This window comes from Barbus barbus, assembly GCF_936440315.1.
Source record: "Barbus barbus genome assembly, chromosome: 15".
Classification (NCBI taxonomy): domain Eukaryota; kingdom Metazoa; phylum Chordata; class Actinopteri; order Cypriniformes; family Cyprinidae; genus Barbus; species Barbus barbus.
Genome location: NC_136743.1, coordinates 11,916,100 through 11,938,624, shown reverse-complemented (window position 1 = coordinate 11,938,624; position 22,525 = coordinate 11,916,100). Strand labels below are relative to the sequence as shown.

Below are 22,525 nucleotides of genomic sequence, written 5' to 3'. Positions count from 1 at the left end.
TTCTAAAAAGTCATTTTCTGCTTGGAATTAAAGGTTCTATCTTGCAAAACATTAATTGAAGCAACAATTTTCAAGAAATACAAATAGTATATTTATAATTTGTTTTAAAACATAAAATTAATGTTATAACAATGTGTCAACATGTATGAGAAAGGTAAATGTAATGCTTTCTTTGTCACATTTATTTCATACTTTAGGACAAATAATTTTTTCTTGGTTAAATTAGGTATAACAGCAATGCTAAATATTTTGTCCAGTGCTAATGTTCATTTTTGTTAAGATTATAGTGGGTAATTAAACACATTATTGCAGGAACAGTTAAGGCAGCTACTCTAATCCATCTCACTAGGATTTTATTCCGCAAAAAAAGCGTGACAGGGAAAATGGCATTCTCTTTAAATCAGTATGGACGAGATAACATGCTGACGTTTATTGTTGTAATTAAGACCCCATCATTTCAATTGTTGACTATTTGAAATTTAAGGCTTAATGCTGTAAAATTTAAGACATTTTAAGACTTTAAACTGCATGAATATTTCGCCAAACATTACATATTTGGGTCTTTATAGCGACCCAGACTTATATCCAGCTCAGATGGATCTCTAACTGCTGCAATAGCAAACTCTCCTGATATTTTAAGAACAATTAAAAAAAAAGAATAATAAAAAAAGAATAAAATAAACCATACTTCCTTACCTTTTGAGACTTTGAAGGGTTTGATTTGAGCAGATTATTTTACCATCACTGCCATCGTCAGAGCGCATTTCCACAGTATACATTCAGCATCTTGCTCATATTCACGATCTCAACATATTCTCAAAACTATAGCTTACAGCATCTTCAAAAACAACATTGTGATCACTATTCACCACATCCACCATCAAACGACAGTGACACTTATATTTCATTATGTACAGTAATTGCTCTGCAGTAAAGCAAGTCAAGCAGTTCAATTTTGCAGATGATTATTTGATTTACGCATTCGCTAATTATGAGTGAAAAATCACATCATGATTATGTTTTAAACAGTGCCACTTTGTGGAATAAAGGTGAATTGCACTTATTGTTTCAGCAGACACGTAATTATTGTTGTTTAATGTTTAATCAGTCCTGCTGTTACGGAGCAGTCTGGTGACATGACAAAGAAAGTTGATCCTGATTGGTCCTCTTGCATGCATTTGAAGTGCTGATTGGCTGATTCACAGATAGAACCTTATAGAACCAATTTGGAGTTCGGCTTTGTAGATAGAACTGTAACATCTGCTTATGATCTTTGATGGGTCACTGGGGCCCCTTTTAGCCTTTTTACATTTGCATATAATTCACAGACCTGGCCCCACATTCAACCTTTATATGGGTGCTAAATTGCCAATGGTTGCCCCCCACTGTCAAAAGACGTTAGACAGACTACTATCTGTTATCTCCATGGGACTTCAAACATCTCAGAGAACTAAATGACCCTCGATACCAGACACCAACGGCCTGGCTGACCAGTAGACTACCTCCACGAGTACAACACACATAACACACACACATAGAGACATTTCCTTTATTTAGACCATAATTAATCAGTTACAAAGGTATCTGGTATAGGCATGTGTTGTTTGTATGTTTCCTTATTATATTAGCCTAGTGCGCACTCGTTATTTGTATTAGCAAGCTCTAAACACTCATATTCAGGTGTATGAATGTATCTCTGGTTTAATATATTTTAGATGTCTCTTTCTTGATATCAAAATGATCTGCTCTTTATTTCTCAAACAATGACGTACACTGTGACCTCGTGAAATGCATCATACTATTCTTAAGGTGCTGTGGGAAGAATTACACCGATTGAGCAGAACGGCCATAAAACATGCAAATGAGGTGTCAAGTGAGACAAAGAAACACTTTCCCGCTGAAACTATGTCCCTTGTTTTTGGTCAAACTGACCAAAATGGGTGTTACAGGGAAACCAGATAAAACTTCTCCCACACCCAAAAGGCGAGTTCTTCTCTTTACCTTCGGTGCCCTGGAGACACACATCACCGTGGAAACCTCGCGACTCCCCTTTGGGGTGGCGAGTCCGAGCTTCTGGCAGTTTTGACCTCAGTAACTTTGGCGGTTTAACTTCGGACAAATAAACCCATGGCTGGAATGACGAAGCTTTCACTCCTAAAGGAATTCATCAAGAATCTACACATTATACATACAGCAGGACACTTTACTCAGCATCAACAAACTAGTGCAAGTAACCGCTTGTTAACTAATTAGATGCCCTTCTAGGCTTCGACCTCTTTTGATAAGGGTGATGTAATTCTTTGATGGTTCTAACAGGTTGTGTTTAGCTGATGTGCAAATCCTGCCATTATGCTCTCTTTTTCGCGCTAGCGCTCTCTCTCTCTCTCTCTCTCTCTCCCCATGCCTTCCTTCCGTTGGCATTTTTGTTTAATGTGTATGTTTGTATTTAGTTCAATGTTACATGTTCCCGTATAGTGTAGTTTAATAAACATCCATATGTATTCACACTTGGTTGTCTGTGTCTGCGACTCACAGAAGGTCACTTTAACGTTCCGGTTTTGCTACATGCTCTATGAGCGATGTATTAGTGAGGAAATACATTTTTCATGGCCAAGAGAAATAAGTTTCATGAGTCAATTGACGATTAAAACTGTCTATTAATGCTACAGTTAATTCCTGAAGATGAATATTTAGTTGATAACAACCCGTTATGATTAATTATGTTCATCTCACTTTGAGCTAATTCGTTACAGAACCTTTTTGTTTTTTAAATATTAAGTTTTGAAATGTACACAACTTAAAAAACTAAATAAAAAACGTCACAATGTAAATAAATTTTCACAGAATAACTCAACTCTATGTGAATAGCTAAATTTTGACAAAAATGTCAGATAGAACCTTATAATTCCAAGGCGACGTTATATATATGTGTATATATATATATATATATATATATATATATATATATATATATATATATATCAAGGGTGGCGAACTCCGGTTCTGGAGAGCCGCAAGCCGTGCAGAGTTCACCTCTGTAGCTTCCTAGTAACACTTCAAACCATGATTAGCTTGTTCAGGTGTGATTGATTAGGGTTGAAACAAAACTTTATTTTTTATTTATTTTTTTTATTTTTTTTTTGTCAAGTGCTGAAAAAAGTATTTGCTGTTTCTCAAGTTTGGGGTCAGTAAGATTTTTAGTCTCTTATACTGACCAAGGCTGCATTTATTTAATCAAAAATACACCAAAAACAGTAATGATATAAAATATTATTATAATTTAAAATAACTGTTTTTGATTTTATTATATTTTTAAAATGTAAAAATGTGTTCATTCTTGTTATGGCAAAGCTGAATTTTCAGCATCATTACTCCAGTCTTCAGTGTCGCATGATCCTTCAGAAATCATTCTCATATCCTGATTTAGTGATCATGAAACATTTCTTAGCATTATCAGTGTTGAACAATTTTTTTTTCTGTCACTTTTGATCCATTTTATGCATCCTTGCTGAATAAACTTATTAATTTCTTCCTTCTTTCAAAAAAAAAAAAAAATTAAATAAAAAAAATGATAGTGTATATATTATTCTTTTTAAAGGGAACTCAACTCAAATGCCATTTCTGTGTCCTGTCATGTCTTGGTGGAATTGCTTTTACTCTGACATGACATCACATGCATCACACAACACTAACCATTCCTTCAACTTCCAGACTTTCATGTGTCAGCTGTAGAGAATATGAGCCAGTTTGAATAAAAAGCCACTGTCTTACATCTTCTATCCGGCTACATAACCTTTTTCCTGACCTATTCATAGTCTAAGAGATCATTCACTGTTATAGGCATATCGCTTCAACTAAAGTTGGCAAATGTGCATAATTATCTTTTTCTCTGGATATCCTGATAATGTGACAGGCAATCTAAAGCCACTTAAATCATTTTCTGTGCTATGGATGTGCAACCAAGAGGATGTGTCTCACCTACGCTGATGACAGTTTCCTGTAAAACTGTAGTGTGTTACCAAGAGAAGTGAGAGTGAGCGTTTAAGCCCTGACACCTCTTTCTTTCTGTTGCTTGTGTAATACAGAGCAGATGTGACAGCTAAGTTTCAAAGTCCCATAAATATAAACAACTCCTGTGAGCTGTCACGCTATTAGAATGATACTGTTTTGCAGTAAATAAAAAGAATTGCCAACCTTAAATTTGTGAGATGCTACGCTGTGAGATCATTACCTGTACCTCTAGTTTTGAACGCTGAACTAGTACTACACATTGCTCTGTTTCGTGAAGTGATGTCTTTATGATGTAGAGAAAAAAAAACTATAAATCCTAATTTATTCATAATGTACTAAGGATTTCTTACTTAATATAATGTAATATTTTGAGTCTTTTTATTTAACTAGTTCTAATGCACTGAAACACTCAGAGACTGATAGAAAATGTAACAAATAAAGTATCTCACTGAATTAAGCGTAAAATTTAGAAAATCTGAAATAGTATTTTCTAGTAAAATGTACTTGAATAATCGGTTTTATTTACAACTTCGAAAACTATTTTTTTTTTTTTACAGTGCATATCATAATGGTTCCTTATTCATGGTTGCACGCTACATATATGTATTAGTTCATTTAAAAAATCGTGATTTGATTTCCATTGATAACTGATTCCTTTAATTCATAATAGTCCATAATCCTAATTCATTATAGCCCATATATAATGCATAATAAACAAACATGATCTCATTTTTTATTTCTACATTTATTTTTAAAGCTGCAGTCCGAAACTTTTTTGGTTAAAAATTATCCGAAAGCAATATTTGAGAAAGTACATAACCAGCCAGTGTTCAAACCTATTGCCTTACTTTAGCCCAATTCACAACGGTTAGCTTATAATAATGTGCTTTAATTTGAGTGATACGGTCGTTTTTTGCGGGAAATTCGAACTTGGCACTGCGTCATTACGTCACGTCTGTAAGCATAAAGAAGTTGTCCTGGCTAGTAGGCTATCACATGTGAGGATCCTGTAGGTGGAGGATCATTTATAGCCTTTTCTCACAGCAGCTAGAATAATTAAATTTATCATTTTGATGGCGGATTGTAATCCAGAATGATTAGGTTCTTATGAAACACATTTTAAATGTGTTTCTGATTACAGATAGCCTGGAATTACACAAGATTTGCATTTGAAAGTAAACCAGTTCGAAGGGAGCATTGTTTGCTTTTTGGGTTAAAATAATTTCTTAATATGAAATTCTAATGGTATGACAATTAGATATTTGACTGTACAGAAATTTAAATCTACACGCTAATACACACTATACTCATAGTCACGCAATGCTGATGTTGTTAATATTAAAAAAAAAAAATTTGAGAACAAAGTATAACAATGATAATACTTTGCACAGTTAGATGTTATATGAGCTAACTGATCTTTAGATTAAATTAGAATAAATTAGCATGATTTATTGTAATGCTTTTTTCCTCAGTTGGGTAGAACAAACGTGGCAGACTTGTTACTTACTTGTTCAGATGGCAATATATGATGAAAATTCTTATTTAGGCCATATATTCCAAGACATAGGCTAGAATCTGTGATTGCGAAGTACAGTAAATATCCACACCGGTGCAGTGACTGACGACAACACATTCACCTCAAAACATTAGATTCATCCGCGCTGGAGCCTTGCCGGAACACCGGATCACAACCCCACACACGGAAGATAATTCCGCAAGAAACTGCAATTCCAAGTTTTCAAACAGAGATTGCGACAAAAAGGCAAAAGTTACAAACTGCAGCTTTAAACAAAATAATGGCAAATCATTCATCACCAGTATTGTGTACAGTCAGGTCAACAATGAATTAATGTGACCTGCTTTATTGACAATGTACTGGATACTGGATGTAAGAACAAGTTGTTGGTAAATGAATAGTTCACATGTTCTCATTTGTATGGTTTCATAGTTTTTGATGACTTTACCAATTTTTCTAAAATGATGAAAAAAGCATCATAAAGAATAATTAGGTTTATCTTGATTGATAGTGGCAAGCATTATCTAACTTTGGCCACCATCTACTCTCCTTTCCTCTCTTCCTTTAGCTCATATATTTTTCTCATTGCCATATGTTTGTAGATGTATTGAAGATTATAAGAGAGGAGCAGATGGCCGCTCATGTCAGCCGCTGTCAGAAGCCTGCACTGAGGGAGTGGACTGCGGGGACACAGCTGAAATCCCAGCCAACCAGACTGTGTTTGGGGACCTCTTCTATGGCTACAATAACCACACCAAAGAGATTACATCAGGACAGATCCTTAAGGCTTCCTTCAGGTGATGTTTTACAATGTGCTTGATTTTACCAGTGCTAAGGTTGATTGATGATCAATCATCATTTTTTTTAATAGCAATGTTGAGCTGATAATGTGAAATGTGGTATTGAATTTCAGCTTTATCTTTCTTTTGGATTTATTAAATCAAAAATTCCTATGTCCAGTTCAGAAATATGAATTATGCGTCACTGGAGCCTGCTGTTACAGTGTTCTTAACAGGCTTAAGGGGTGTTGTTTAGCTTGTTTGGAAAGTGGAGTTAACTGTTAACCATAACACATATCCTCCACTGGCTTATTTATTTTATTTTGGAGCTTTTGCCAATTATATTGACAGAACAGTGGTGAGGTGACAAGATATGATAAGGAAAACAGAGAAGGATAGGATCAGGAAATTACAAGTCGTAGCATGTGCTCTACCCGCCCCGGCATGTCTCTGAATTGAAAGTGACATTGGACTTTTTTATAATGGTGGGAATACTAATATGATAAAATTCTAATACTCGCAAAATATTTTATTAATCAATAATCACTATAAACTATTTAGATGTAACATTTATGTATGCCTTTACCAGTATGATGTATAAATATGTTTAAATATAGAAGATGGCCTTCACTTGATTCATGGGTTGTCCAAAGTTTCTATTTCTCCTACTAAATGTTAGGGAATGTTATTTATATTTAGTAAAGTTAAAGAGATGAAGTGAAGTGAATTCTGACACCATTTACTCACCCTCATGTCATTTAAAAAATAAAACTAAATAAAAAAATAAATAAAAGGAATAATGCTGAAAACCCCATTGACTTTTCTTGTATGCCCCCCCCCCAAAAAAAAAATTGTATATATATATATATATATATATATATTTTTTTTTTTTTTCAGTTTTAACTATACCTTTAAATATTTTAGTTTTTGTTTTACTGTTGATAGCATAAACTATATGTCCAGTACTTGTCTGAAATAGTCTTTGTAATGTAGGTCTTAAATGGACTGTAGTTAAACTATTCAATCATCAAGTCTAATTTAATAAAAGCACAAATCCTGTGAAATACAGCTCAGCAGAATCTTGTTACACACAAAGACCCTTTGAAGGTTCCTCTAATTAAAAGAGCACTGTGGTCAGCTCAACCTAAAGTTCACCATGCAAAGTCATTGACGGACCTTAAATTAAACACGGACACTTACAGGCGCAGTTTCCTGCAGCAGTTTATCCATTTACTCCACATGGTTTGATTGGCGCGGTACGGGAGGAGGGAGGCCTGAGTGATGGAGAAATAGTGGAAGGAGAGTTAATATTATCAAGAAGCCAAATCTCAAAAGCTCTGATCTCATTTGGAGGCACCCGGAGAAACGCTGGGTTTAGACAGCCTTTAGAAAAGCACAACTGGCCCTCATGCGCCAAGACTTACTCTCTGTGCTGTTCTCTTCACCTTTTGAGAGGCCTGGGCCTAACGCGTGCTCTAATTATGTGGAATGGCGAGGAGCAAATTAAAAGTGACCAGAAGTAAGTTTGGTTTAATGGGGCTTAATTGGGCCAGCTGAATCTACTGGATCTTCAGCTAAACAAAAGGAGGATACGGCTACTTCATTAATCCTTTGTACAATATAGAAGGGCTTCGACAATTAATTTCAGACCTTAGGAAATAGTCGAAATGCTGGTGCTCAGTGTCACGTTGCCTCTCGGGAGACAAGGGGCGCGGAGACGAGGAGATTCCAACAATAATCCTTTTATTGGACACACACACAGGACGCGGAGCTTGGGGAGAGACGAACATATATGACGATCAATACCGGACACAGGGGCAGGGAAACACAGGGCTTATAAACATGGAGAAATCAACAAGGAAGAACAGAAACAGGTGCGGACTAATTAAACAGGGCTAGGGACTAATCAACTCATAATGACAGGAACAGGAAGGCAACATAGAGACGCGGGAGGAGGGGGAAACAAGACACAGGACTGACATTATGCCCCCCTCCGGAAGGCGTGTCCTCACGCCATACCATCTAATGGGGAGGGGGGGTGGGCGCTCTGGAGGCCTCCAGGGATCAGGGGCCAGGGTTACCGGCCTCCAGATCGGGGCCCCGTTCCCAGAGTCATGGGGGGATGGGAGGCCATGGTGGGTCAGGGGACTCGGGAGGCCATGGCGGGTCAGGGGACTCGGGAGGCCACTGCCCTATTTTCTCGGACCGCCCGAGGGGTTCTGTGGCCTTGGCCCTTGGCCTGGCCACACAGGCTGTGACCCTCTTACCCCCCCCCCAAAAAAAATTCTTGGGGAAGCTCCCTTGCAGTGCGGACTCTGTCGGGCGCTCTGGCAGCGCGGAGCTGGACGGAACCAGCGGAGGCGCAGGAGGGCACGTGCGAGGAGCCGGCACGGGAGGGCACGTGCGAGGAGCTGGCACGGGGGGGGTGCTCTGAAAGCGCAGACACTTGGGGGCGCTCTGGAAGCGCGGGGAGGCTCTGGAAGCGCGAGCGGCGGCGGGCTCGGGAGAGCCGCGGACGACGGCGGGCTGGCTCCAGCTCGGGCCCGGATGTCTCCCAGACACCGGTATATCCCTTCCCTCCAGGTCAATCCAGCGGTGTCTGGGAGGTCGATGGGGAAGTGGAAACCGGCCCTGAGCAGGAACAGGTGGAGAATCGCCGCGTCATGGAGCTCCGAACTCCTCGCGAGGGGGAGGAGAAGCGCCGCTTACTGTTTTGGGTCCGGTATTCTGTCACGTTCCCTCTCGGGAGACAAGGGGCGCGGAGACGAGGAGATTCCAACAATATTCCTTTTATTGGACACACACACAGGACGAGGAGCTTGGGGAGAAACAAACATAGATGACGATCAATACCAGACAGAGAGGCAGGGAAACACAGGGCTTATAAACATGGAGAAATCAACGAGGAAGAACAGAAGCAGGTGCGGACTAATTAACTAATAATGACAGGAATAGGAAGGCAACATAGAGACACGGGAGGAGGGGGAAACAAGACACAGGACTGACACTCAGGAGGAGCAGCGGCCGGAAATGAAATGATGTTTGTTATTCTAGGGTGAGGAATTGAAATCTTTAATGAAAACGCCATGGATAAACAAAACACTTTTATGATTAATTGAGACAAATGCTTGCCTTTTAATTATTCAAGGTAAGGTTATCTGATCTAATGTGAGGTTTTAAATGTTTTTATATTTGATTAATGAGATTTTTGGTGGTTAAATGTTTGTTTTTATATCACTGTGAAACACTGGAAGGGGAATTTACAAAGAATAAATAATATTCTCTAATATGCACTGTTTCTGTTGTTTTAGGGCCTGATTCAATAAAGAAATTACGCAAAATGTTAAAAGTGCACAATATCCACAGAATATGTGCTGAACACCTCCATACAAGTTGCACACAAATTGGTTGTGAATGTTCAGATAGAGAGTTTTAAGCAGACTTATACTTCTTTGGGTTCAGTGCATTATATTCCCATACAGGAATGAAGAAAAAAAGTCACCTACATCATGGATGGCCTAAGGGTCAGTAAATTAACACATTTTCATTTTTGGGTGAACTATCCCTTTAAAGCTCCAGTTGACAAACATTAGGCCTACATCTGTAATACAACTGCAAAATTCAGTTTAAACATTTTTTAATGAACAAAAAACTAAACAAGCTAAACAAAATGTTGGCAAACAAACATTTACAAATATTATTACTGTTCAAAATTACATCTTTAAAATTAGGCAGAAGTATAAAAAAAAATGAACCTGGTGTTATAGTACATAAATGTAAGTGTTACAGTATATAAAATCAAATCAAGTCACTTTTATTTACATAGCACTTTATGCAATACTGATTGTGTCAAAGCAGCTTTACAGAGTCAAACAGGAAAATAGTTTGTCAATAATGCAAGAGGGCATTTTTCAAGTCATTTTTCCAGTTAAAGTCAGTTCATTGGTGATTCAGTGTTGACGTCATCCAGTTCAGCTCTCTTCCAATAGTGTCTGTGCAATCAGCCAAGTGTCCCCAAATAAGCAAGCCAAAAACGACAGCGGCAAAGACCCAAAACTCCATCGGTGACAGAAACTGAGTAGAAAACGCTGGGAGCAACCAGGCACAGTCGGGGGGCAGTTCTCCTCTGGCCAGACGAAACCAGCATGGCGGGCTGCAACACAGGCCAGACTGAGCAGAGGACTTGTCTAGTTCTCGTGGTCTTGTCTGGATGGCTGATGGGGTCTTTGGAGGGGATCTGTCTCTGGAGCTCATCTAGCTGACATGGTCTCCGCTGACATTCAGGGCTGTCGAGGATGTCTCTAGGTTCTGATCCACCATCTGATCTGGATACGGACTGGGTGGCCACATTCACCTCGGAATAAGAATGAAACAGACAAATATTAGTGTAGATGCCACTGAGAACAGTAAAGCACATTATAACTGTAGTAAAAACTCTAAACATTTACACACATTACCTGGAATGAAAACAATAAACTCCTAGTCTTGAAAGTACACGTATGTATTTGCAGTGGAGCGGTCTAGTCACATGGGAGTGTTTGGTGAACTGACTGGGTTGCAGTGGTGTGAAGTAACGAATTACAAATACTCACGTTACAGTAATTAAGTAGTTTTTATCAGTAATTGTACTTTTTTGAGTAGTTTAAAAATTGTGGACTTTTACTTTTACTTGAGTACATTTTAAGTGATGTATCGGTACTTTTACTCCGCTATTTTCATCCGTTTGTGGTCGTTACATGCTTATTTTAATTTTATTTTTATCCATTAATATGATTGGATAGGGAGATAGTGTCTCGTGACTTTCGTCAAATCAAATTGTGCATAGAAAACTTTAACCGCCAACTTTATCATGGCTGCTGGAAGTGCATTCCTCAAGCATCAATGCAGTCAGATCTTCCTCTAATATATTAAGGTAAATTTTGGATTTCTGCTTACTAAATGATTTGTATATATGCTTGCCTATCTACACGACCTGAAATTTGGTGTGAGGTTGCGGGTATTGCGTACAGTGTTAACTCCCGCAAGTGCCACGTTCAGTAAATTCACTTAAGAGCCGTGCGATTTGCGCTGCTTCGTCTCTCTCACGCGCGTTCAGCTGCAGTCACTTGGATAAGTTTTTGCTTGTTGACTTTTGATGAGTTTGAGCGTGTGATGCGCGCTGTGAATAAGTGTGTTGGAAACACTGTAAAACAATTTGCAATATTGTACTCAAATTGAGGACCAATATGCACCTTATTGATGACCTGTGGCGTTAATACTGCATCTGTGTCAGCGCGTGATGTAATAAAACTGCAGCTCATTAATAAACTTTAAAAAAAAAAAACTTTTAGTCCATTTTATTCAATCCGCCTTCATTTATGTGCACTCGCGCATAAACAAATTTCAAGTTCAACACTTTTTGTTGCATTCAGTTGTGGATGCTGCAGATTCACCGAGACCGCCGCGGCTCAGCAAGAGACGTGCGTTTGTGTTTTCTTTTGAAAAAGTTTCCCCAGAAATAGTTTATTTAATGCATTTTTCCTTACAAATTGTTTTATCGACATAACAATTCTAGTAATGTATATGTACATGTAATGTACATGATGCCATCCTTCTAGAACAATGTGCATTTGTTAAAATTGTAACATAAATTATCAAGTTTAGTTTTTCTTGTTTTTTTATTGCAAAACGCTAAAACTGGCACCGTTTTGGAGAGAAATGGGCTCTCATTTTAACCCATATCATGGTGTGTGATGCTGAACTATGAGTTTCTAATGGTGTTTGTATTTGCACTGTTCTAAACATTAATATTTTATGTGCAACAACAGCATGCAGTCTCAGTGGCCTTACACATGATTTTAAATCTATTTTTCAAACTTTATGATTTAAATGGGCATAATTGTACTGAGAATAACTTTCATCTTTTCTTCAACTGAATACTGTTTCCGTGCTGTTTTGATGTGTTTTAAAGAGTTGGCAGTCAAAATCAATCAAAACTGCTGGATTATAGATATTCTTCATTCTTTATGACAAACAAGATAATGTGAATTCCAGAATGTACAACGTTTTTTAAAGGTGACCCTGGACCACAAAACCATAAGTGTCAATTTTTCAAAACTGAGATCTATACATCTATACAAAGCTGAGTAAATAAGCTTTCCATTGATGTTGTTAGGACAGGACAATATTTGGCTGAGATACAACTATTTGAAAATCTGGAATCTGAGGGAGCAAACAAATCTAAATATTGAGAAAATCTCCTTTAAAGTTGTCCAAATGAAGTTCTTAGCAATGCATATTACTAATCAAAAATTAAGTTTTGATATATTTACAGTAGGACATTTACAAAATATCTTCATGGAACATGATCTTTACTTAATGGCCTAATGATTTTTGGCATAAAAGAAGAATCAAAAATTTTGACCCATACAATGTATTTTTGGCTATTGCTACAAATATACCTCAGCGACTTAAGACTGGTTTTGTGCTCCAGGGTCACAAATGTATAAATTGCAGTGTAGAGCAGTTATTATGACGGGGTAGAATCCACAGCTCAGTACTCACTACTCAATACTCATGAGTACTTTTAAATAGGCTACTCTTTTACTCTTACTCAAGTAGTTTTTTGGACAAGTACTTTTACTCTACTCAAACTACATTTTTTGGAAGGTAATGGTACTTTTACTTGAGCATATATTTTCAGTACTCTTTCCACCACTGCTGGGTTGCATCTGAAATCTTGCAAAGATAAACAAAGCACCAGTGAAACCTTTGGCCACACCCTGATGGAGAAAGAAAGTACATTTTAAGTAAAAACAAAATGAAATGATGCCTTTTAAATCATTAACAATGTATTAATATCAGTTAATTAAATTTGTGATGAAACAGAAGTTGCAACCTTTTTTTTGGCACAAATCCATTCCACAATCCATTGAACAACAGGGTTGACTGGATTTGTAATAGAACATGTACATTTCATATTATAGGGCTACCACAAAAAGCATAAAAATAATATCAAAATATAACGGTCCTGCCTGTTGTTGATAAATACCAGTGGTGACATTTTACAAATTGATTGATCAGTTGTCCCAGTGTTTACTGAGCCACGGTTTTCCCCAGTGCACTAGTGATCTAGTGATTCACTACCTAGGGAACTGACTGAGACGCTTTGAATGGCCTTGTGAAACAAGTTGTTCATTTTCGTTCGGAACGACGAACTTCTCTTCCGAAGCGCCTTCACAAGAACAGAAACGCCGTGTAACGTTAATCCGCCCCGTTTGAAAAGAGCGACATATTTCACCGTGGCTTGTTGTTAGTCACGTTTAATGCCGTCTTTTTACTTCACGGGACAATTGCAGAAGTTTACACATGCAAAAACCTATTCGACACACCCATGTTAACGTCAAATTACTGTGGTTTACATTAAGTTACATGTGTCATAGATTTTGGTTAACGTTAGTTGTATTAAGCATAATTGCTTATAAAAGAGAAAAAGACCGCGTGATCTCTTCACATCTTTTCACGTCACGGAAACACAAAAATATCATACAACACAGCAAAATTAGCTTAAATTCATTATAGTAACACAGCTTTTGATATTAAGTGTTTTATGGATTAAACAAGGTGAAAGACCACATTGCCTTCACTTCAATTTCGGTCAGACATATCATACAACGCTTATTCAATGTTTTTATATATGTTGGACGTTTGTGTATAAATATATATGTTTTAAATAAAACATTTAACAAGGTACACCTTTTAAATAAACGTTTTGATAAATTTAGTCTAATGTTAAGTAAGGGTGCTTTCAACTTGGTTCGCTTGCCTGGTCCGAACCCGAGTTTGATTGCTCCCCCCTCCCCCTGCTGGACTGCATTCATATTATTTTATTTGGGTCCGAACCGCGGTTCGTTTGCATCATCAAGCCAGCAGCTGTTTGCCCCGTTGCTTAGTAACAACAGCTCAGGAGAAGGTGGCAAAATGCATAAGAGTGCTCTCTGAACTTTTATATATTTAAGTTTTTGAACCGTTTGTTTTGTTTACAAAGCTTCAGTGTATAAAGCACTTATACACGATTGCTTTCACATCAGCAGCGAACCGTACCGGAGTTCACTTGAACCTTACCCCAGACCACCCTTTTTAAGCGGACTCGGGTAACGTTACGGTTCACGGGTGCGCACTCGAGGTCAGAAGACAGCGTTCACATCATCCAAACGAACCGAACTCTGACGTCTATCGAACCCGGGTGCGCACCAAAAGTGCTAATGTGAAAGCATTCAACGTTACAAATATTTAATCAGTGTACGTTAACTTACTTGACTTACCGGACGCCTGAACTTGACATACTGTCTTATATCGACTTTTCATCGGATATACAACTCATAAAACACTTTCTAAATATCCATTCAAAAAATCGAATATGCTGTATGATTTTCTTGTTCATTTTAGTCTAAAAAAATAACATTTATTTAGTGCAACTTACCTGACACGTGAACTTGACAAGACGGCGGCTCCGTTTCTCCTGCAAAGTCACTCAGGCTCGTGCACGTGCAGAATGATCTCAGTGTCGGCTGGATTTGTTTTTATTAGTTTAGTCAACACTTAGCATTCTGAATGTTGACTGGATTTGAAAATAAACATTAATTTAATGTTTTTAATATATATTTGTGCAGACTTAATATAATATGTCTTCTCAACTAAGCCCAAGCAATAAAATTTGTTCAACTTAAGTATTTTTGCCCTTCCAACATTTTGTTAATTGAATTTTTTACAGTGCAGGTCATTCCATTTAATTTTAATGTCAGTGAAAGTGATTTTGTGCCTCTTTGGGATGGAAGTTGATCACTTTAGAATCACTTGCAGAACACAAGCTTCTAGAGGGCACATAAGTCTGAAATAATGAATTTAGGTAAAGGGGTGCAGAGCCAGTGGTGGTTTTGTAGGCAAACATCTATACCTTGAATTTTATGCAAGCAGCTATTGGTAACCAGTGCAAATTGATAAACAGAGGAGTGACGTGTCACGTCCATTCTTTTCGGCTCATTAAAATATGATTCTTGCTGCCGCGTTCTGGATTAATTGTAAAAGGAGCTTGAACAAAGAGTTGTGAAGCATGTTCCGAAAGAAAGGGCCTGATCTTGTTGATGTTGAATAAATCAAATCTGCTGGACTGGGCAGTTTTAGAAATTCAGTCTGAGTAAATTGTACAAAAACAAAAAACAAAAAAAATTACAAAATATTTTCATTTCAAATAAATACTGTTCTTTTGAACTTTTGATTCATCATTGAAACTGAAATGTGTCACTGTTTCCACAAAAAAATATTAAGCTGTACAAACTGTGATAACACAAATAAATGTTTCTTGAGCACCAAATCAACATAGTAGTATAGTTTCTGAAGGATCTGAAGGGTCTTTGTGACAATGAAGACTGGAAATTTACCATCACATGAATGAATTACATTTCAAAATATATTAAAAAAGGAAAATGGATATTTTTGGTTGTAAAAAAATAAAAAAAATATTTCTGCTTTTACTGTATTTTTGATCTAATAAATGCAGCCTTTGTAAGCACAAGTGACTATTTAAAAAAAATAAATAAAAAAATAACATATTACTGACACCAAACTTTTGAACAGTAGTGAATATGCTAAGTTATAATGCTCTTTTTTATCAATCGATTATCTTTTTTTAAACTTTTTTTAAGAAAGTTTGTTAACACCTGCTTTGCATGGGCATTAGTAACACAACACATATTGTGTCTCAGAAAAATAGTATTTTCGGTATATAGTTTATAATAAGCCGAATTCACATAGAAAGAATGGTATTTGTGCTGAAAAGAATGACAGTGACTTGACATATTACAGTTTAATTTTAACACATTTAGTGCCATGTTTTATGGATTTTTGAGTGCCAAGTGAATTCTTCTCAAAGAGAAAGTGAGATTGAGTAACATGGCAAATTATTTATATTTCCTGTTACATCAACTCATATGCATGCAATGTACACTCAAATTCAGGAGGAATTAAACATATACTTACAGTGGTAACTCTGATTCATCTCTTTCCAAAATGATGCAACAGGGAAAAGAGTGAGCAACTGCCAGATAAAATCCATCCAGAGAGGTTGAAGTTGTTTATTATTCTGTTTTAAACTTACACAAGGCCGTGTGTTTACTTTGGCGTTTCACCAAAAGTTACTACCCAGAAGTCTGGGCTGTCACACAGCAGCTGCTTTTACGATCTGACTCGTATCTGAAAGGCATGGTTAAATTTTCATGCTGTTTAATCCTGAACGTGAGGTGCAATACATTTCCTGTGACAACCTGCCCAATAGACAATACAGAATGTATTAGCTCCTGTTTGATGCTTTTTTCAGGTCAAAGGTGTTCTCACACAGATGAACATGCCATTTTGAAAGACCTGTATTGCAGCGAGGGTGTGCTTTTGGATGTTTCCTTGTTCTGTAAAGTAACTTTTATGAAGAGGACAGTCACGAAACAGGGAATGTGGAGGGCAGATTTATTAAGGTTGCTTTTATAAGCCGAGATATTCTGAACATGGAAGTGTTTGAAGTAAACAATTTGAGATCATATTGAAAATTCTGGTTTAGTAGTTCCGTTCAATTTAGTGTTTTGACTAAAGTTGCAATTTGGTATCTATATAAAGCGTATGTAACCGGTGCTACTCCACCCGCTCCGAGCGGAATTCAAACCGCGGTCTCTGGCGCGGGAGGCGGGCGCTCTAATAAGGAGGCCTTGTTAGGCCACGGCCTCTAGCGTCAGTAGCCAGAGCGCCTCTTTTTGAGATCAGGGGAGTGAGGTTTACACGCACCAGCACTTACTTACTTGCCTACGTCTGTTACACTCACCCCCTTAAACCTCACTCCCATCCGGGTCACGGCACCAAATGTAACCAGTTCTACTCCACCCGCTCCGAGCGGGATTCGAACCGCGGTCTCCGGCGCGGGAGGCGGGCACTCTAACAAGGAGGCTAAAGGCCACAAAATAGCGTCAGTCGCCAGAGCGCCTCTTTTTGAGATCAGGGGAGTGAGGTTTACACGCACCAGCACTTACTTACTTGCCTACGTCTGTTACACTCACCCCCTTAAACCTCACTCCCATCCGGGTCACGGCACCAAATGTAACCAGTTCTACTCCACCCGCTCCGAGCGGGATTCGAACCGCGGTCTCCGGCGCGGGAGGCGGGCGCTCTAACAAGGAGGCTAAAGGCCACAAAATAGCGTCAGTCGCCAGAGCGCCTCTTTTTGAGATCAGGGGAGCGAGGTTTACACGCACCAGCACTTACTTGCCTACGTCTGTTACACTTACTTTGTTTTTTTTGTTTTTTTTTATTTTTTTATTTACTCGTATTTCAATGTTTTTGTCCAAACAATGAAAGCCAGTGGGGTCTAATGTTTATATACAAAATAACTTACATTTTGTTTTCGATAGAGACAGTATTATCACCTTCTCAAAAACAAAACCTCTTTTTTTCAACCCTAAGCAGTCTTTTAGCTTGTACTTTGATTATTTTTCTCCCCCGTGTTTCCTTTTTAATTGCTAATGCATATCTCTGTTAAACACACAGATATTATAACACTGAAAAATGTGTCCATTCCAGTCAGTTCCATCTCAAAATACCAGTCTGTGTGAATGTTAATTGTTAGCTTTTAGTTCATCCTGGTTTGGTACTGCGTATTTGCAAGCCAACTGCATGCCCTTGCTTATCATTTTAATTATACATAGTCTTTTGAGATGTAGCATCTGGCATGTTGCAAGCCCAATCGGCACCTCCCCAAGCAGTAATTGACATGTTACAGTACAATTTTTACACATTAGTGCTATTTATGTGCCAATTTTGTAATTGCCACGCAAATATATCTGTATATTTTCTCTTTGTCTCTATCTAATAATAACAGAAATTTTATAAATTTGTGAACATTCTTCAGTATTATGAAATTTAAACTTAAACACCTCCATTCTCTTGTCATGAAGTTTAGAATGTTTCTAAAAGCTTGAAATTTAGGTTTTACAAACTGTACTTATAGGTATTTGCTGTAGGTAGGTAGGTAGGTGGATGAATGGATGGATGGATTGTTTTGGATAGTTGCTGTGGCATTTCTAGGGTGTTTGTAGTCAGTTGCTTTTAGTTACTTTGATGGATAGTTACAGAGAATGTCAGAACGTCTACATAGAAAACGAAAGGGAGGCATACAAATTCTGACAAGCCAACCTTTACTGCATATTTCTGAAGTTTGCACACACACATACATAAGGGTTTACACAGTCTGTTCTTCAAATACAATACACTGAGTGTGCGTTAACCACTGGATGTTGAGCTCAAGGCTGTGCTACACTCTTTATCCAGACACTGCCACTGCTGCCAAAATCTCTAGCATGTTGAGAAGCAGTCCTGTTGAGTAGCAGTCCATATCTGTGTGCCATTGCATTTGTAGAGCAGAGTGCAAAGAAATGAAGCAAGTAAATTATGCAACCATTTTGTTGACATCTTAATTAAATACTATACACAGACTTTTCGAGAGTGTTCCAAATATCCACGCCTACTTCCTCCTATCTTCCTCCTACATATCTTGTGTGCATTGCCAGGCAGGATTTCATTTCGATTTCTGTCTCATCATCATGAGACTTTCCACCTAAAAACATGTGCCCTTTCCTAATTACTTTCCCTCTCCTCTGGGTTCCAGCCTTAACCAGTTTCACTTCCATTCCTTCCCAGCATGCTTTGAGCTGGTTTTAATGATTTTTTTAGTGCCCTTTGTTCTCATTAGGACTTTGCAGAATCATGATTAGGACTACCTCACTTAAAATCTCCCAGTTGGGTGTTTCTATCCACAGCAAGAAACTCAAAGTGCTACCTTTCTCCCAGCACTAAATTAAAACATCACACACGGGCTGTGAACAGTCTGATTATTTTTAAAAGCCTGAAGTCTAAGCTATTTTCATATGGCTCAAATGCTCCTCTAACTTACCTTTATAATTAGAATTTTCTCTTTTAAATTGAATGTTGATTTCATGTTTTCAGTGTGCTGTGATATTAGCACAACTATAATGTAAAAAAGTTTCTGTACGTATTATGTAATTATATGAAAAACAATAATTTTAATTATTATGAATTGTAATTATATAATAATAATTAGTTTAATAAAATGTTTCTGTATGTTCAAGCATCTTAACCAGCCTAACACAGCAACACCGACTCAATCAATCTGTTTGATTGAGGTTGGTGGAGTGTTTGAGGAAACTTCTTTGACCTCAGTTCTATGCAGAGGCACAGAAATAACACACTTTTGCTTAAATTACACACAAGCAATACATATGTGCTCAAAATTCAGCCATTCTAGATTAATTCATTTGGGCCCACATATTATGATTAATTATGCGTGAAATCATCTCTTAATGATATTAATTGACAACTGGATATCTCATTATCTGGCCTGAAATGAAATATCAACTTCATCAACTTCACACAACTTTAATGAAATTACTAATTTAAACTGAAAGAAAACTAAACATATATGCTGCAAAATTTAGTTCTCGTTTTCCAGCAATTTTAGTGTGCTAGCTTTCTGAGCCTGCCATTTTGTATTTGTCTTTTAAAGACATCTTCTATCAGTATTATACTTTATTACAGTTCACCTAGTTTTACACTGAAAATGGTCCATTTTGAATTATTTATATTTTTCCCTTATTCTCATTCGACAGATAATCCCACCTGTGACGCCCAGAGCATCTTATAAAACTTGCATGTTCTGTCTATAATTACCATGCTGCTAGATATGATTGCTGAAATCTCCCTCTTGTATGTCCGTTCTTTGTCGACGCACATGATTAATGAAGTTACGTCGTGACTGAGGATTTTTTCAGGAGATTTTTCTGTATGCAGTCTATATTTTTAGAGAATTCCACAGGAAAAGTAACAAGCATTTAAAACTTTAGACAAAAATGCAGGTTTATTCATACATATAAGTTTATTGAAGTTGATTTCATAAGCTAATATTAAGAGAAAGTTGTGGTAAGATATAAGATGTTGTAGTGAGCAATGAAGTTGCGTTTACATTAATTTTTAATGTTACTTTATTATTTGTATTATTACTATGCACCAAAAATCACAGACATTTTTAAGTCACAGGGGTTTTTAGCCGTGTAATAATTTTCAGAAACTTAAGAACCGTATGCATCATTTTCATTAAAATTACTGGCCCCTAAGTTTATTGCACATTTCTATTTAGCTTCACCAGCTCCGTGGGGAACTGAACCTTTTATCAGATGTGACTTTGACAAGCAATAACGCAGAGCTATTAATATTTCAATATGCGAGTATCTATTGAAGCGTGAGCTTCAAGTTTGACAAGAGAAACAACTTTTTTACATTTTTATTAGATGTGGGGAGGAAATCCCCTGGTGTTCAGAGACATTTCTGCAGAATGTGCTCCAGTGTACCTTCCAGCACACCCGAGAGGGCGTATTTGGGAACAGTTTTTGAGGTTTATGCCAGATTTAATTTGCCCTAGAAAACCTTCAATCTAATATACATCAGTAGAATCTGATTTGTAATGTTCTGGGTTACGAATAATAGAGGATATTACTATTATTTAGCCAAGTAAATGGCTGTTTTCTTTATAAATAGCTCAACATTTTGAGTCATCCAGGAAGCGGGGGTATTTAGCACTGTACACCTCCAAATACATGACTGTTTGTCGAATATAAATGTTGTTCCACTTCAACCACTTTTTATTCTGATATTAAGATGAAGTGCATATTGCAGGCCTCTGTCTTTTTCCCCCCCTGTTTAAGCCCAATTATTTGTACAGTGCTCTGTGTATTCAGAGATAAAATAATTCTTTGATCCAAGTCCACTTTATAAATCAGACAGTAAGGCTTGAAGAGATATTTAGATTGCATGATGTTTCCTGGTACAATTTCCTGAATGCTCGCTCATTTATTAGATGCTCTTGCAGGCATCGTTCTAGAATTTTGTTGCATTATATGTATTTCCCTGGTGTGCTTAGGTGCTTATTTTACCTTGAAAAAGAAATAGTTTATTCTGTATTCTCCTTTCCTGCATTTATTCATACTTTTCTTTGACATACATTTTTTATATCGCGTTGTTCAGTTTCCACACATGTATATACTCAGTCCCAGAATACTTTAACCTTGATCTAACTTAAGATACATAGAGAAATTTTGAGTCAGAGTTTCTAGTTTGTGCATTTTTGAGTCTTTTGCTGTTGTATCAGTTTATCCATCAGTCCAATGCATACTTATTTGTTCACATTGCTTTGAAACTAAACTATATCTAGTTTAACCCATCTTCCTGCTTTTCATCTCTATTTTCTTATTTAAACTCAAACAGTATTTTCTTACTCTTTCCTCTAGTCTATAGTACTTCAGATCTCATTTAGATATTTCATTGTGCACTGCTTTCTTCAGTTTGCTTTTTCTTGTTATCTTTGAGCTTCTCTACCTTCTTTCAGTGCTTCCCCATGATATTTATGTAATATAATGGAAAATAATGTCTTAACACCATTTCAAATTTATCCCATACACTTACACTTCACGCCTACGTCCCTATTTATATTTATTCAGCCTGACCTAGAAGCCTCTTTTACATTTGTCAATCCACTTTTGAGTTATGCACATATTTTTTTATTATTATTATTAATATATAAATAGCATCCAACAATATTTACTTTTAATGCAAATTGCATCTAACTATTATATACATTTAGTGCAAAGAAAATACTGATATTTTTACTTAGTGTAAATCGCATCTGAGCTATTTGCACTTAGTGCTCTTAAAGGAGTGGTTGACTGGTTTCTTTCTAGGCTTGATTGTGTTTATTGGGTGCAGTCTAACATGTGTTATTGCTTCGTTAAAAAAAAAAGAAAAACACATTATTTTTCACATGATTTACCTTTATTCCACACCGCCCTGTCCTTTCTCTGATAAACGCTCCCATCATTTCCTGATTTTATGAAGCCCCTCCCTCATGATGGGCTCGGATTGGTTAGCTGGTCCAGTGTGTTGTGATTGGCTAAACCGCCTCTACTGCATGTCTGAATGTCCCGCCCCTCACCTCAGCGGCATGTTGCATTGTAAACCAGTGGTTCCCAACCTTTTTTTCATGGGCCCCCCTACGTACACATATGGTAATCTGAGCTAATTATACATACATATATATATTTATGTATGTATAATATAAATGCAATAATAATATAAT

At 37.2% G+C, this 22,525-nt stretch overlaps 1 protein-coding gene across 1 annotated transcript in view; it reads left to right on the top strand.

Moving 5' to 3' along the window:
* Positions 1–22,525, top strand: part of astn1 (astrotactin 1) — a gene marked incomplete at both ends in the record, with an annotated part of 275,148 nt that overhangs the window by 144,237 nt on the left and 108,386 nt on the right. The window contains one exon of the mRNA XM_079434773.1: positions 6,130–6,324. Coding sequence (XP_079290899.1) covers positions 6,130–6,324 — 195 coding nt within the window. The remainder of the gene's footprint in view (positions 1–6,129; positions 6,325–22,525) is intronic.